General features: G+C 38.2%; 1 protein-coding gene across 3 annotated transcripts in view; it reads left to right on the top strand.

The window, feature by feature from the left end:
- The window catches only part of LOC150088279 (atrial natriuretic peptide receptor 1), a 1,689,763-nt gene extending 1,672,791 nt beyond the window's left edge, over nucleotides 1-16,972 (top strand). For all 3 annotated transcript variants that reach the window (XM_090369441.1, XM_090369442.1, XM_090369440.1), the window contains one exon: nucleotides 16,649-16,972. In XM_090369441.1, coding sequence (XP_090225567.1) covers nucleotides 16,649-16,741 — 93 coding nt within the window. In that variant the 3' untranslated portion in view covers nucleotides 16,742-16,972. The remainder of the gene's footprint in view (nucleotides 1-16,648) is intronic.
- The last annotated feature ends 652 nt before the right edge of the window (nucleotides 16,973-17,624 follow it).

Genomic DNA, 17,624 nt, shown 5'->3' with positions numbered 1-17,624 from the left:
CGAAGGTTTAGAAGACGAAAGAAGATAATTGTTGATATTAGACTTGAACTTCTGTAGACTGTAATTTTCAGGAAAAACGTATGTAGGAAGGTTGTTCCAGAAACGGCAGTTGAATGAATAAAGGAGGATGATGAATAGTTGGTTCTGGGAGTTTGAAGATGGACAGTAAATGGATATTGGCTGGTATATGTTTGGACTGTTTTGAAGGAGACAGTGGGAATTATAAAAGCCAATTCAGAAGAACAGTCCCCGTGGAAGTATCTGTAGTAAAAGCATGCAGCAGAAACAGTACGTCTATGAGACAGTGAGTGGATAGACTCTGTTAGAGAGGAGTCATTAATTAACCTAACTATGTAGGAATCTAGAAGCCTGAGAGAGGTTTGGGAACACCACACCCTAGATATGGGAACAATATTCCATGGTAGGGCAGATTTCCGTTGTGTACAGAATGAACAGGTGTTCGAAAGAAAGGAAACGCCTAGAACAAAAGAGAAAACCAAGTATTGGATGCAGAGGAAGCAATATTTGTATTGTGCTTTTGCTAATCCCCAAAAGAGATATGTCATTTTGCCTAGAAATTGGAGTGTCATCAAAGATAAGCACAGAATCCTTTGATAAGCATAGAAGCCGAAGAATCCTTTTTCGAGAGAAAAGACAAGACTGAGTTTTAGAAGGATTGAAATTAACTAAGTCGTTTTTGCCTGACTGGAGAATTACCTGCAGATCAGCATTTAAGGAATTGGTAGGATATTCGAAAAGTTCACGCAGATTGAACAGGGCAAGGTTTCTCAAAATGGAAAATGGAAGGCAATGTGCTATCATTGTCAGAACTATGGATAGGATTTCCCGTCAATGGAAGAACGCCATTAACAGACAAAACTAAAAGAGTGGGAGAAAGAACTGAACCTTGGGAGACACCAGCATTAGTGGAGAAGATAGAAGACAGAAAGTCATCTACCACCACCCTGAGTGAGCGATCTGAGAGAAATTTGGATAACCAATTATAAAAAAAAGTGGGCAAACCATACGATGGAAGCTTGTTTAGAAGTCTTTTTGCCTTTGAGATGTCAAGAACAACTTCTTGTGTTGCACCGAAATGTTCCATTGAATTTGTCCATAAATGGGTAAAATAAGCCAGAATATCACCAGCAGATTAACACTAAGGGAATCCATACTAGCGATCATTGATCAGATGGAAGGTTTCTAGGTGGTTTAAGAGTTTGTGGTTAATTCAGTTTTCCATTATTTAAGAAAGTGTGGAAGAAATTGCAATGGGATGATAATTAGATGTAAGGGATTTGTGACCCATTTGGAAGGATGTGAACAAATTTTGATGGATGTGAACAAACTGGATTGATGTGAACAAATTTTGATAGATGTGAATAAACCGGATGGATGTGAACAAATTTTGATGGATGTGAACAAATTTTGATGGATGTGAACAAATTTCCAAGCAGAAGGAAAAACACACTTGGAATAAGAAAGTGAAAAAAGATGGTAAAAGAACAGGGATCAGCTCAGGACCACAGGTTTTGAGAACAAGTGGAGAAATTCCACCAGGACCTGGAGCTTTCTTAGCATCAAGATTCGTCAAAATCATTCTGACATCCTTTTGCCGGAAGACAACATGAGGAATTGGATGGAGCATGTTGGGAATGGTGGGAGGTGTTATAAAAAGATCATTAATATACGAGTTGGAGGAAAAATGGGATGCTAGCAGATCAGCTTTTTTCCTTGGCTGAAGGGACAATTGAGCAGAGATGAGCAAAATTTACAGCCAATCACTTTGGAAAGAGACCAAAATTCTCGGCTACCATTAGAGCAGGAAGAAAGTTTTCTAATCTTAGCCTGTTCAAAATATAGTTTGGACTAATTAATAACTGCTTTACAATTGTTGCGAGCTATTTGCGTAGGCAGAAAATGAAACTGAAGAAGAATTGGAAACAATCCAATTACGATATGCAATGTTCTTCTCTTGAACAGCCTTAGCACATTTACTGGAAAACTAAGGTTTAGATAAAGGACGACATTTTAAAGCGGATTGTGAGATAAAGGATTCCATACGAGAATAATTTCACTGACACGATCAGAGCAAACGTTGACATCAGAAGTTTAGAAACATTAATCTGACCCTGGAAAAGAAGAAAAGAAATCTCGAACATCATCCAATTTTTTGCATTTTTGTAGTGCCAAACAATAAGAGGCTGAGAATAGTCACGAGATAAAGGCTCCATTGGAGATGAGACAATCACCAAGTTGTGATCTGATTTGCGTAAAGGACCTATCACTTCGACGGCATACTTAGAAGGGTTGTTTGTGAGAAAATGATCAAGCGTGTTGGCTGTATGGTTAGGATTGTCAGGTAATCTTGTAGGTAAATGAATAATCTGTGCAAGGTCATTAGTAACTACAAAAGCCTCAGTATCTCGATCAGCTATGTAGGTTTGGCTAGAAAACGGAAGCGAGGTGGAGTTGTGAACATTAAAATAACCACGGAAAATTACCTCACTGTTAGGAAACTTGGACTGGAGAAAGTCAAGTTGCAAAGAGAGAAAGAGCTCCAAGTGAATAGTGCAGTTGGGAGAATGGTAGAGGCAACAGATGAATTTGACAGATTGAGTTACAGAGATTTTTAGTCAGAGAAGATCGAAAAGAGGAGATTTGACGGACATTTGAGGAGAAAGGAATGACATAGCAAATAGTTTGGGCAAATGAGATGAGCAGAAGTTGACTCAACCGATAACTGCGATTCTGTCAGAAAAAGTACATGGGGTTTGACACATTGCAATTGGACATGCTCATCGTTGAGATTATAATTGAGACCACGTATATTTGTGAAATGAACTAGGAAGTGTTTTGGAGGTTTAGGTCTTTTCGCAGATAAGTTTAGTCTATTAGTTTGACAATTCATGGTGTATTCAATAGCAAGAAAAAGTGGGGGAGGGACATGCTGTATGAAGTAAGGAAATTTTAGGATATGGCATACACGTGGTAAGAATATACTCAGACCCTTGACATAATGTGGCCTCGTCAATGTCCCCCACATACACGCTACTCGGACTCCCTTCAGTCACTTTCTGGCAGAGTAGAGGTAGCAAGATTATGCACTAGCTGATCTGGAAGCCTCCTAAACAGTTACCAATAGGTTCGCGGCCTGCCTGCGAACACCATTTTAGAGAGGTACCCTCGAAATGTAAGGAAGATTGGATCTCGCTACGATGTTCATCAAACACTCAAACTTCATCAGTCATACTGCATGATGGAATAGATGGGGAAGGGTTCACCGGAACTTAGCTCTGGAAACTAAACATTGGTTCCACCCGTTCAGGCCTGCAATAAGCAAAGTGGTGGTATCACACAGGTTGATGAGAGTCATCTACCACCTAGTATTGCCTGGTAACAGAGAGGGGCAGCATTCCTCCATGTGGTGTGGGCCCCACACATCGAACCCTACTTACGTTGGTTCAGACCTGGGTGGTCACCCACCGTGTGCTTGGGCGTGGAGATTATACCCAGGATTACTAAAATTCCCAGCATCTTGAAGGTGCAAGCAGAGGATTTGGCTGTCACAGACCATCCAGTTTCATCGAAATTGGGTCCACTTGACTTGAATGTCACCCGAATATCAGTTCCATCAGTGTTGTAGATTCCCAGGTAGCAAGTACAGCTTGTCTGGTATATCTGAGAGAATGTCTGTGACAACCTCAAAGACCGTTTGAAATCAAGGGTGTAGCAACTCCTAGCAATACAGAAGCAACTGTACTGCTATCGTGTAGCAACTCCCAGCAATACAGAAGCAACTGTACTGCTATCGTGTAGCAACTCCTAGCAATACAGAAGCAACTGTACTGCTATCGTGTAGCAACTCCTAGCAATACGGTACAAACACATAGTCGCTAGCAACTACAAAGAATAAAAATTCCTGTGTTCATGCCTCCCAAATTTCAGAATGCTGTTTAAAACATTATGCTGATTAAATTAATCTGTGCCTATATTTTTCCAAACCAAGAGAATAAAAGAAGGCAGAGAAAAAAAGTTTCTTTATTTCCCAATGACAGGCTGAAGGAAGAACGAGGTCTAAAGCCAAAAAAGAGTGAGAAGATGTTTAGAAATGAAACCTGATCAACAATGATGTGGGAGGATAAAAATCAGTATGGAAGGGAAAAGTTCACTTATTGAAAATTAGGAATCACAAAATTCGTCTATTTCAAAAAGATGCACACCTAGGCGGAAGAATCAGGAGTCGGCTCAGACTCTCAGCAAGTGCCATTATTTTGGTCAACTCTAATTAGTGCTATTTTTGATGTGCGGTACTATGACTTGAATAAACAGAAGGGTTGTGCCTATTATTAAACAGAATATAAGTTCAGTGTTTCAAATCTTAGGATCTGAAGGTTGTATAGTGCACTGACCAGTTCTATTAAAAATGGTCCTGCGGATAGTTTGTCTCTTACAAACTATCCGCAAGACCATTCTTCTCTGTAGAAGAAAGAAGACTATCAGTGGAACTAGACGGCAGATGACCTTTCACAAATATAATCAACATATGAAAACTTATGTATACTATTATGGTAGAATTGATGTTTTATGTGAGTCAATGTTTTATGTAACTATAATAGATTTTTGTTAACACAGATGTTTCTATGGAAATATAGTGTCTATAGAAATACCTTAATTCTGGTTTTGCTGTACACCGTTCTTTTATATGATTTTAAGCTCTATTTTCGAAACTCATGTTTGATTTATGTTTGTTTCAATCAGATATACATATAAATTGGCTGAAGTATAATATGCTGAGTACATTAACTTGTTTATGTATAATGTGTGTCTATGGAAGTTTCAACTAGTCTAATAGCATGGATCGGTTTGTTGAAATGTATTTTAATTGTTATTACTCATAAGTTTGATTGTATATCACATGTCCATATGGTAAGAGCACTTACTAATATTTGCGATAATTTGCTGTATTTCATGAACCATCCTTGAGGAACCTGGAGGATCATTGTGAAAGGATCCCAAGGGAAGGTTCTAAATAGACTGGATCAAATATGTAGAGAGTGAAGGAAGTGAACATTAGTAAAGGTAAAGCGATAGGTAAGAGACTGTGAGCTCCATCAAGACATCACTCATGGACATAGAGATGTAGTGGTTGCCGGATGAAAAAACATTCTGCTACGTAGTGCTACGTGATTTAGAAGAGCATAAAGAACATTCTGCTACGTAGTGCTACGTGATTTAGAAGAACATAAAGAACATTCTACTACGTAGTACATAGTGCTATGTGATTTAGTTGAAGTATTATATAACTTGTATTTTACATATCTTGTAACCTAGGTATTCATATCCTTTGATATTTTGATATTATGCCATTATCTTAACACATAGATTAATATTAGTACCTTCTGTTCTGTTAGTATGAGGTAAAAAGTTGGAGTTAATCCAACACACTTGAATGTCCTCTTGTCATAGATGTTTATGTTGCAGTAAGATCATGTAAACAGAAAAGCTCATTTAGCCTTTTGTAAAGGAAGAAAGCATGGTTAAAGTTTATTGGGACATATTTAATGTCCCACAAACAGAATTATGGATGGAATTTTGTTGATACCCCATCCAACTTTCTGAGGGAAGCTGGGGAGAGTGTTACCCGAAAGTTTTACCTTCCCTGTGATCCCATCCAATTCAATCTAATACTCAGTTGTCGATATTGTAACAGAGGAACATCGAGTCTGGATCGTGAAGTTATTGGGAACCCGGTGTCAGATTAGAGAAAAATATTCCCATAACAGCAAGACAAAGTTTGGATCTCAGTGATCAAGAAAAAGCTTTCGCTCTAACTAGGTTTTATGAATTTCTCTCCATATCTGAAAAGAAGTGGACATGTGGACATGTGTTGTGTCATATATATAGCGGCAGCTAAACGTTAGTTCAACTCCACCATGGTGCACTGTGATGAGCACAGAGTTCTGTGAAATGGCCAGACACAAGTATGGTGCAATGCCTGCGACGTGTGTGTCTTGTTCTGTTATTTTTGTTGTATCTGGCCACTTAGCAACTAGCGAGCAGCGATCACCAGGATGGCTGCTCCCTAGTACCCATCCATGCCACCAGAAAGCGGGCCACAACAATGCGCATACTGTCAAAAACAAAATCGAAAAGGTAAGAATCCCGCATCCACTGTAGGAAAAAATCCATTCCAGTGGATGCCAGCAAATCCTTTACCACTGGGAGCCCAACCCGGTGGTACCAGCAGATAAATGTAAAAAAATATAATAAAAAATAAAGATAAAATAATAATAATAAAATAAATAAATAAATAAACAAATAAAAATAAAATAACAGTAAATAAAATAAATAAATAAATAATAATAAATTAAATGACTAAATAAATAATAATAAATTAAATAAATAAATAATAATAAATAAATAATATAAAATAAAATAAAAATTCTAAAAAAATATTATAGGCAAATAAAAAAATATATAATAATAAAATAAAAACCGACAAGAATAATGAATTGGGCAGTGGTCATGCACCTTAGTGATGGGATGCCAATCAGCACTAGTCGAGTCGTTAGAGAAATCAGTAGGTAAAGTCTGGTTCTCCTTGTTTCATAATAAAATTTCAGGTAGACTTGGCCAGGGTGACACATGGCAGAACAGAAGACTCAGTGGAACTAATGCCAGAAAGAGAGGAAGAACATATATTGTCAATGATGGTAGGTGAAATCACAATTCAGTTATAAGGCAGATATCCTGACAGTAGAGAAGCCGGTTAGCTGATGCTGTCTGTTAAAATTTTTTTTTGCAAATTCTTGGAAGATTTCAAGAGTTTCCTTACATATAATTAAATCGTGTTCATTTACAGGAGCAAAGTGATGAGATGTAGCTGAGAGCTGTTGCCAAAAGTCTCTGAACGTAAATTGGGCAAGAATAAATTACATGTTGCCAGTCTTCGATGCCACCGCATAAGCAAAAATCTGTAGTGGTCAGAATCTGCAGATAAAGGAACCACTAGGTGGCAGTGATCATAATGTGCTGAAGTGGGATTTATTCAAAGAGGTGACTACCATCAAGGGTAAAGGGAAGGGTTTTTGCTTTCATAAAGGTGATTACGGTCTTCTGAGATAGTATTTAAAATCTATAGGTGGGACAAAATTGATGATGTTACCAACAGCAAATTCAAAATGGGAGGCATTCATAGAAATAATCTTCGAAGCTACTAGGCTTTTCATACCAACTAAGAAATATTGTTCAAGATTTAAGCTTAAATGGATGTCAGATGAACTAATTGGACATTTGGCAGAGCAGAAAAATGCATGGGATACATATCAATTAACAGGTGACACTGGTGCCTCTGATAGATATAAGCTGGTCTGTAACCAAGTCACAAAAGGAGTTAGGCAGGCAAAAGCAGATTTGGAGAAATCTTTCGCAAAGAATGCAAAAAAAAAGAGCAAAACGTTCTTTACTTAAGTAAATTCTAGAAGGAAGGGGATGAATCAGATTGGTCCACTTGATATCGATGGTTCAACAGTTGATAATCCTGCTCAGCTAGCTAACAAACTATATGAATATTTTGCATCTACATATTCACACGTGAGGAGCTCTTCAGAGAGGGGAATGCCACAGGTGTATTAAACTCTGGCAGTAAGCTAGATAATCTTGCAATGATAGGGAATAAATTAGAGGATAAATTGTTGAAGATAAACATAAGAAAGGTGCCTGGGGTGGATGGAATCTATCCAGTTATAATAAAGGAGGCAGCAAAGGAAGTAAGCAAACCCTTAGCCATAATTATGAGAGCTTCCTTGGACTGAGGGGAGGTACCCATGGACCGGAAATGTGCAAATGTGACCTCAATCCACAAAGGAGGACAAAAGGAGACACGGGTAATTACAGACCTGTTAGATTAACTTCTGTTACAGGAAAATTAATGGAGGCACTCCTTAAAGAAGCATTGCAGGATCATTTACACAAGACTTCAGTTATAGCTTGTACGCAGCATGGGTTTGTTAAGAGGAAGTCTTGTCTGACTAGTTGACTGGATACTATGATGTAGTCACAAGGGAACTGGATGCGAAGAATAATTTTTATATCATATATTTGGATCTTAGAAAGGCTTTTGATACTGTTCACAATTAGAGAAGTGTAGTATTGGAGGCAAATTGCTGCAATGGATAAAGGGATGGTTGAGAGAGAGAAGACAGAGTGGTAATCAATGGACACCGCTCTTCATGTACTAATGTTGTTAGTAGATTCCCGCAGGGTTCAGTGTTGGGTCCATTGTTGTTTTCTGTATTCATTAATGATATTTATGATGGTATACCAGGCTTATTCTCCAAGTTTGCAGATAATACGAAGGTCGACAAGGTTGCTAATGACACTAATGACAGTACGCTGCTGCAGCAGGATCTAGAAAAGTTGGGCAGATGGGTTTAGAGGTGGCAACTGAAGTTTAACATTGACAAATGTAAAGAACTGCATATGGGAAGCAGTAACCCCAGAGTAACATATCAACTGTGTGGTACTGCACTGACAGTGGTAGAGAGTGAAACGGACATGCGCGTAATTGCGCAGACAGATATGAAGTTTTCTGAGCAGTGCAGATGGTCTGCAAGAGTAGCTCATGGTGACGCGTCAATGATATACAGGAATCTTTCTAGCAAGGATAAGGAGGTGATTATCTCCTTGTATAAGGCCACACCTTGAGTACTGTATACAGGTCTGGAGGCCTCATTTTAAGAAGGATATAGAGCTGTTGGAACGAGTACAGAGAAGGACAAGAAGATTAGTGAATGGAACAAAGTGTTGCTCTTACGAAGAAAGGCTTTAGGTTTTGCAAATTACAATGTCTGGAGACGAGGCACCTGCGAGGTGATCTGATTGAGTTGTGTAAAACCTTGAATGGTGTAAGCATGCTCAATGCTGATGGGATTCTTCCTCTTGCTCAGAATAATCGCCTGAGAGGGTAAAATTCAAATTGAGGAAAGACAGTTGGAGGTTAGATGTGCAGAAGGTTGCCTTTAGCCAGCGGCTGGTTGATTGCTGGAACAAACTTCCATTTGTCGTTAGAAGTTGATAGCTTAATCAGATTCAAGCCAAAACTAGATAAACATTTGGAGCGAGTGGATGGGTGAAGTGTGAAGGGGGTGTGTGTTTTGTTTTTGGCTGATGCTAAATAAGCTTACTCTCTTGCATCATATGCCCTTGCTAATGCTAATGCTGTTCAGACGTTGTCCGCACCGTCCGATCCGAATGAAGCATCAGAAGTGCAGTGCAGAGAAAGAGTCTTCGAGCCTGGGACAGTGCCCTGGTGCCTAACTGGAAGAAGGGAAGCCAAACCATCGGCTTTTGATGATAACAACTTAACCTGACAAGCATACAGTTTCTTATGGAAATGTCTGAGACAGCAAAATTATAATAAACGAAATGCTTTCTTCCTAAGTATTAAAATCTGTGTGAATTCAATAATGGGTGGAATAACTGTAATTGGCGAAAATACCTGAAAGGTTTTCCTAATAAACTAAATGCCAAAAATTATCAAAAATAATCCAATATGGACAGATACTAGTAATTTAAATATAATGAGAATATTTGATAAAAGGTGATAAGACAAAGGTGATAAGCGTGATCACAAAATGTTTCCCGTTTACTTTAAAGATATGCAGAATCTGATAGTGTTTTATGTAAGTTTGTCCACTTATCGTTATTTAGTGAGTGACAAAGTGAAGGAATGTATATGTCCATAAAGTATAACGTAGAATACTATGAAGGTACTTGACTATAGGTTCTTACAACTTTCCTCTAAGTAAATTTTTGTAGTCATTTTAAGTTTGAACTTGGAAGCAACGCATACTTTAATCATTGTGTTAATTCAGGATGCAAGTATGTTGTTTATATGTCTTTCTTTTCTTAATAAATTTTGTTATTTGTTAAATTCTGTCTCGCCCTCTCCGTCAATATCATAAAACACGCTAGAACAAACAAGAGAGAGAGAGAGAGATGAAATGGTTATGTAGGATGAAATGACACAAAGTGATCACTTCATTACAAAACAACGCGATCCAGAACCGCAGCTATCAGACATAAATGAATCCTTGGTTGCCGAGGGCTCGAATTTCATCCTAACAGAGCGAACACCTTGAGCAGAGACATCACAGGCGCATCCAAAAGAAGGGGGAGTGACATTATCCCTTATATGTATAGCTCTAAATGCTGACTTGTATAATAAATGTTTTTTTCTTTATATGCTGTACTCAGTTTGCTCACAAAAATAAACACCTTGCTCTATGTATATACTACAAGGACAAACCCTCAGCTCCTGGAAACTCTGAAAATTAATGCAGTCAGGTAGCTTGTCAGCAGTGCTGTAGTCGTTAAATTATATACTCGTATATACTCGTATATGTAGTCGTATATACTCGTATATGTAGTCGTATATACTTTACGAATGATAGCACAGAGAGTACAGGAACTCCTCGACTTGCGTAATACTCGACATACGTAAATTCGTCTTTACATAAGTTTTTTTTTTTTTTCCGGCCGGTGCAAACCTGAAAACATCGTGGAAATGTATTTTGTATCCCGTAGAAATAAATGATCCTGTATAACGTAAATATCGTAATGTGAACCCAATAACACATTGTTTTATTATTGTTTTTTTTTTTTTTTTTTTTTTTGTAATTCGTTCCAAGTCCTTGGAAGATGAAAATTTCCCAGTGTTACTAAGTTATTTATCTCTCTAAAAGGTCATATTTATAATGGAAATTGCACTAACCTTTCATCGTTATCATATGTTCCCGTTATAAGAATCAATTTTGAACGCCTTTGTGATATTTTTCTAAAGGACGTTTCTGGAGGTCACAACAAAAAAAAAAAACAGTATACACTTTCCAGTTTATTGGGCTTTTCTGTTAGTTAGATCGGGTAGTAAACTCGATTTTGTTGCATTTGCGATAATGCAAATAACTGCAATTGTGTGGGTTTTTATGCAATTATGATGAAAGTGTGTTCCCCTTCAGTGAAGGGGAACACGATTTCATCATAATTTTCAATCATATAAAAAACAAATTTTCAGAAACTTTTCTTCATTCCTACTTACGTATTACAATGATGAAGGGAAAGCGACCAAAAGAAAATGCAAGTGGTTGTAGTGCCAGGAAACGAAACAAAATTGATTTAGAAATGAAGATGAAAATGATTAAGTAGTACGAAGCAGGACAAAGTTTTTCAGCTATTACAAGGGAACTTAGGTCTCTCTGCTTCAACATTGAATACTATTTTAAGGACAGTGCGGGTATAAAAGAACAGATCAAAGGATCAACGCACTTAAAATCAACAGTGATCACAAAACAAAATTCAGGTGCTGTATAAAAGATGGAACAGCTGTTAATAATATGGATGGAAAATCAGATTCAGAAGCGAGTGCCCCTGAGTCAAGTGACCATCCAAGCAAAAGTAACAAGTATTTATAAAGATATTAAGGATAAGTTCGAGGAACACCAACTCAAGTTCGTGGCAAGCAACGGGTGGTTTAATAAGTTCAAGCCTCTCGCTGGTTTCCTCAACTTTAAAGTATGCGGTGAAGTCGCCAGTGCAGATTCTTCAGCTGCAGAGAAAGTTTGTGATGTGTTGGAAAAAATTATTGATGAAGGCGGCTATTCAACGCAACAAATTTTTAACGTTGACAAGACTGCTCTGTATTGGAAAAAAATGCCAGATCGAACATATTGCCAAAGAGGAAAATACAATGCCAGGTTTCAAGGCGGTCAAAAGATAGGGCCACGCTCTTGCTTGGGGCTAATGCAGCGGGAGATTACAGATTAAAACCACTGTCTGTGTACCAGAGAGCATGGATAACAATATATCTCTCTCTCTTTGAGGATAGGTTTAAATGCTGCTTCATTCCCGAGGTTGAAAACTATTGTAAAGACAACGACCTTCCTTTCAAGATTTTTGCTTCTATTAGATAATGTTCCTGGACATCCTACGCATCTAGATGATTGCAATTCCAACGTTAGAGTCAATTTTTCTACCGCCAAACACGACTTCACTCATCCAAACAATGGATCAGGGTGTTATTTCGAATTTACGCACAACATTTGCTCAGGCATTGTCTGCAGTAGACGATGAGAAAAATTTTACGTTAAGAGACTTTTGGAAATCTTACATATTTACTCCGCCATCTTAAACATTAATTCCTGGGTGGAAATTACTAAAAGTTGTTTAAATGGGCCATGGAAGAAAATATGCCCACGTCACGTAAAAGGCTTCGAAGAATCTGAAAAAAAAAAACGAATCATATGAGGAGGTAACGGATAAGATCGTTAAGGTTGCAGAGCTACTTCAGTTGGAGGTTGATGCCAAAGACGTGGAGGAGTTAATAGAGGAGAAGAGCAGGAATTATCTAACGAAGAACTTATCGACATGCAGGCGGCGATAGCGAAAGAAGAAAATGCTGACGAAGCTCGAGATGAACCAAATGAGGAGCCGGGACGCTTTATCACCAGAGAGATGGAATGGCATTTCGTGAAATTGATCGGCAATGGTGGATGGATCTTGACAGCGAACGATTCTTAAAAGTTAACATAGAGATGAATGATATACTTGCTTGTACAAAGAAATCTACGATGAAAAGAAAAAAGCCACGGTTCAGTCATCCATTAATATGTTCTTTCGTATGGTTTAGCGGTCGAGCCCTTCTAAATCTCCACAGCCCCAACCTCCGCAGCGACGTACTTATCAGCTAAAGGCAACGATTCTCGAGAGGTAAAACTTACTGACGTTATGCCTGTCTCCTCTCTTTTTTTGTAATTTTATAATTTTGATTTTTTTTTTAAATTGAACACTTTTGTAATTTTTCCTGTGTATGAGATAAAAAACTGAATAAATACAATAAATAATTTTATTTACACGTTCGTCGAAACGCAATCCTTACGTAAGTCGGGGAGTTCCTGTGTGTATATATATTTTTTATTTTATTTATTTGTTTTTTTCAGTATCGAGTATTGTTTCCGAGTTTCGTTATATAACTTCCGTATCTCCTATCAAGTTATATGTATTAATTAATAATGTTAGTTCGTAAAATCTAAGTTGTTATACGTATTTAGTTAAAAAAGTACAATTTAATTGACAATGACTTATAACAAGTTTTAACTTAAACCTTACGATATCTAGTTCGGGATACACGTTGTATCGCATAACAATGGCGGAAAGTTACGAATGAAAAATCTATGGACACTAAGTATTAATTAAATTTCAAAATCGCGCTATCTAAATTCAAAATAAACCAAGGAGCTTGACTAAAAAAACGATGATATCAGGGTTTCCTGTAAATCATTACATCTACCCATATATTTATTTTGTTTGTAAATTGCTTGTGTTCTGTGGTCGATTTGCCTGTTTGCTGGACGAAAAAACCACAGTTCTGGGGGTATAAAACTTTGCTATCTACGCCTGAGACCGACTAACTCAGTCACTTTGTGAAAAGGAGCTTGACTAGGTGTATAAGCTACTTATAGAAAATAATTTAATATAACAATTAAGTCATTAAAACGGCTAAATTTAAATAAAATTCTCATTCGCCGGAGCTGCAAAAACTTGTAAAACACGTGGACTGGATACTCTTACCGATACTAATTCACGTTATGGTTGTCAATAATTAATTCCATTTGTAGTGACGTAATTGCCCTGCCCTCTCTCTCATTTTCTCGAATAAATATCACTAAGAGGAAAACTTTTTTTTAATGTATAAGTAGATAAAGAAAGAAAATTAATAAATTGTAACCAACAAAGTGTAATTAATACTTATTGGACAACGCACCTACAACAGCAATGATGCATTACGACCATAATGTGTATATAATATGCTGTATATAGTAAATAATATTGAAAACAATCATGTATACCAAGACAGATTTTTAGAAAACGCAAGGGATAATGTAAGGTTAGTAAAAGGAAGAAAATATAAAAAAAAGGGAAAAGAAGAGAATATAAATTAAAATATATAAAAAACTTATCGCTATTTACCCACAATGTAGGTGACTTCGTCTGTAGCCAACCACCCAGACTAAAGGGGCTATATATACATATACGGCATTTTACTTACTTATATATACGACATATATACACAGTGATCACTGAATTATGACCACCCCTATGAAAACTGAATGTGCCCAGTTGACCAGGTGAGGTACGAGAGTGCGCAGTTAGTCGACCTACGTAGCATAGATAAGGTGTCAGTAGTTCTGTACGTAGTAAAATTCTCAGTGTGATGGGTAAAAGGAAGGTTTTATCAGACTTTGATAAATGACGGATTTTTTTTTTTTTTTTTTTTTTTTTTTGATTTGGTAGTTGTTGGCGCATCGGCTTCTGTGGCCATATTGCACCTCCCAAGGTTTTTGCAGTACTTTGATCCAAGCCCGAGGCGGGAATCGAACCCGCGACCTTGGGGTTGCCGGGCAGGTGCTTTACCCACTCGGCTAGCCCGGTCGGCAAATGACGGATTGTGAGTGCTCGACGAGCTGGCGACTCATTTCCCAAACAGCTGAACTGGTATGACCGCCGTAGTTAAAGTGTACCAGGACTGGCATCAAAATGGTCAAACAACGACCCAACGGCAACACTGAAAATGTCAGCGAAATGTTGATGTTGGAGGTGAGCGCCGGGTCCGACGTATCGTACAGGCGAACAGACGCAGCACGCTTGAAGGGTTGACTATCCAATACAACAGGGGCCAACCTGGAACAATATCTGGCATGACCATGCATCGCACGTTCGCACATATGGGCTATACCAGCAGACGACCCCTTCGGTATCCTCTCCTAACCAAAGTTGATCGGCGTAAAAGACTCGTCTTGTGCAAAGAGCATGCAAGTTGGACGTTAGAAGACTGAAAGAAAGTGCGCTGGTCGGATGAGTCACATCATTTATTCCACACCGTGGATGGTAGTTTACGAATTTGGCGTCAACAACATGAGGCTCTTGATCCATCATGCACGGTATCAAAAGCGCAGGCCTGTGGAGACGGTTGTATGGTGTGGGGTATGTTTCACTCGCAGGAATTTGGATCCCTGGTGCATGTGGAACAACGTATCAGGGGTCTCCGCTTTCGTTAACCGCTTGCTCACTGTGTACACCGCCCCCCCCCCTATGTTACACTTTTTCCCGAATGGAGATGGTATCTTCCAAGATGAAAATGCGCCGAGTCATCGGACACTTGTTGTGCAGGAATGGTTTGAGGAACACGGTTCTGACTTCCAGCATATCGATTGGCCTCCGAACTCCCTCGATATCAATTCCATATAGCACTTGTGGGTCACTATGGAAATGCATATCAGGGGTCCGGATACACCAATCACCTCCATACTTGCATTGCTGACAGCATTATACACAGCTTAATTGGCCATATCTCCCTAACTCTTCCGATCTCTTGTTGAATCAATGCCAAGTTGGATAGCTGCTGTACTGAGGGCAAAAGGAGGACCTATGAAGTATTATACCTAATACTTGTCATAATTCAGTGATCACTGAGTGTATATTAAAAATAATAAACCTATAAGTATTGCCTAAGAATCAAATTATAATATATATATTTTTTTAAATCCAGAGGATATGCGGTATATACCCGCGTGTATCCCCAATGCAGCCCTGCTTTTGGGTGCTTGATGGGTGGAGTTTCCTCAACATTGGCAGCAATTGCCATTTTCCGCAATACTAATAAAAATTATTTATTAGTTTTTTTATTTATTAGGTTACGCAGCAAATAAAAATAAGATAAATTAAAGTACACCCCCCCTCCTATAGTTTAAAACCTGGACTTTCTCTTCATGAACTTGGTTGAGTTTAATATCGATGTTATTGTTACTTGAATAACCTGTTCCGCAGTACATTTCTTCGTTTGTTTTTGTGATCCTTCTAGTGTTATCCTTCTTATTATTATTCCTTTTGGTAACAGAATTTGCTAGCCTCTTTTTCACTAGAAGCTTGATTTAATGTTGTTACCATATTTGGATATGGTATTCGGTATGGGATTTTTTCCCCCTTTAGTAGCCTTTTGTTAGATTCAAGATGATTTTGCTAGCCCCCCCCCCCAGGTTTTGGGCTTCCCAAGTGCGGGATCGCTTTCATCCACTAGTCTTGCATGCCACCAGTGAGGCGCCTCCGTAGCCAGGTGGGAAGGAGCAGCAGTGCGTAGCATACGCTTCTTGTTTAAACCGGGATTCGAGCCCGTCCCCACCAAATACGGAGGATGCGGAAAGGTCAGGGAATAACCACCGCATATTCCGGAACAATATGGCCTTAGTTGCTAATGCTCCTAAAAACCAAACAACAACAGCCACCAGTGAATGCGAGATGTCTATTTTTTTGAAAATTCTCTTGGACATTCAGTACAAGATATTAGACATTAGTCTTTCCTATGATAGACGTATTTCAGGGTTCGAAAAATAAGCTCATCTGGGTTAAGCATATCCTTTTTGAGCGATTATCAGAAATGATAATTTTTGTAAATTTGAGAAAGTTAAAGATTATGATTATCAGTCTGCATGACTAAATGGTTTTAAGTAGTTCACACGTTAATTTTTGAACACAATTGTTTGAAATAACTGAAACATTTCGATGTATATAAAACCATGATTTTTTTTTACAGGGTAAAGGAAAGGTGACGACGTACTGGCTTCTAGGAGAGAACAATTCTAACAAAACTCTGGAGACAAAAGAGAACAGGGAAACGAAACTCTAAAACTTGTACAGAATTTCTGGGAGATGGTTTGTAAAACAAGAAGATTTGATCATCCACCAAGGCTTGATATCCGTCCGCTCCCAGGAATGCTGATGTGAATCCAATGGCATAAAAGCATTGTAGTCGCCCAGAGTGCGAAGTGCGAAATGATATGAATCTAAACCCTGGAGAATTGATTACTTCGGATTCCCTCATCTATGTGATACTCTACGGCTCATATGTCAAATAAACCAACGCAAAGATCTTAAAGAGGATGCACCCATAATAAATGTGTAGATATTATTCGAATGGTTCGCACTTCTTCCTCAAAGCACATGTGAAGTCTTTATAGGTCATTAGTGCATTAGTCATAAAAGAAATGACCTGATAAGTAATTCGTTGAATATGTATCAAATTATAATTTTTCTTCTCTCTCCGTTAGAAATACATTTCGTATCTTAAAATATAATTTTCATAGTCACTCCATTATTACAACTAATAGAGACCTTTGCTCAACTGATGCCATCAATTTCTGAATTATTTTTAAAGACATGTGAAAAAATGAAGGTGTATGCAATGTAAAATTACTTATCAATATATCAGTACGAATCTTTTAACTACTGTTGGTTTTAAATTAAAATTCCCTACAATTTAAGACTTTAGAATCCTTTATTAAAATATTATCACAAATAAAATAAAGCGTTCTTCCTTTATTCCTGTTATGCATATCAACCTCACATCCCCTCTGTATTCACACTTGGAATAAAAGTGCGCTGAACTCCACTTCATGGTACTCCCTTCAAAATGGCGGCTAGAAGCGGGGGAAAACAGTAATTGTCAGGTTGTGACACCGCCCACTCACTGCATCCCCCCTCTTCGTTTCAGGCGTACGTCACGTGACACG

This window comes from Mastigoproctus giganteus, chromosome 3 (assembly GCF_048544385.1).
Source record: "Mastigoproctus giganteus isolate SK-2022 chromosome 3, ASM4854438v1, whole genome shotgun sequence".
Classification (NCBI taxonomy): domain Eukaryota; kingdom Metazoa; phylum Arthropoda; class Arachnida; order Uropygi; family Thelyphonidae; genus Mastigoproctus; species Mastigoproctus giganteus.
The sequence above is the reverse complement of the archived record's forward strand: the minus strand, read 5'-3'. Positions and strand labels throughout refer to the sequence as shown.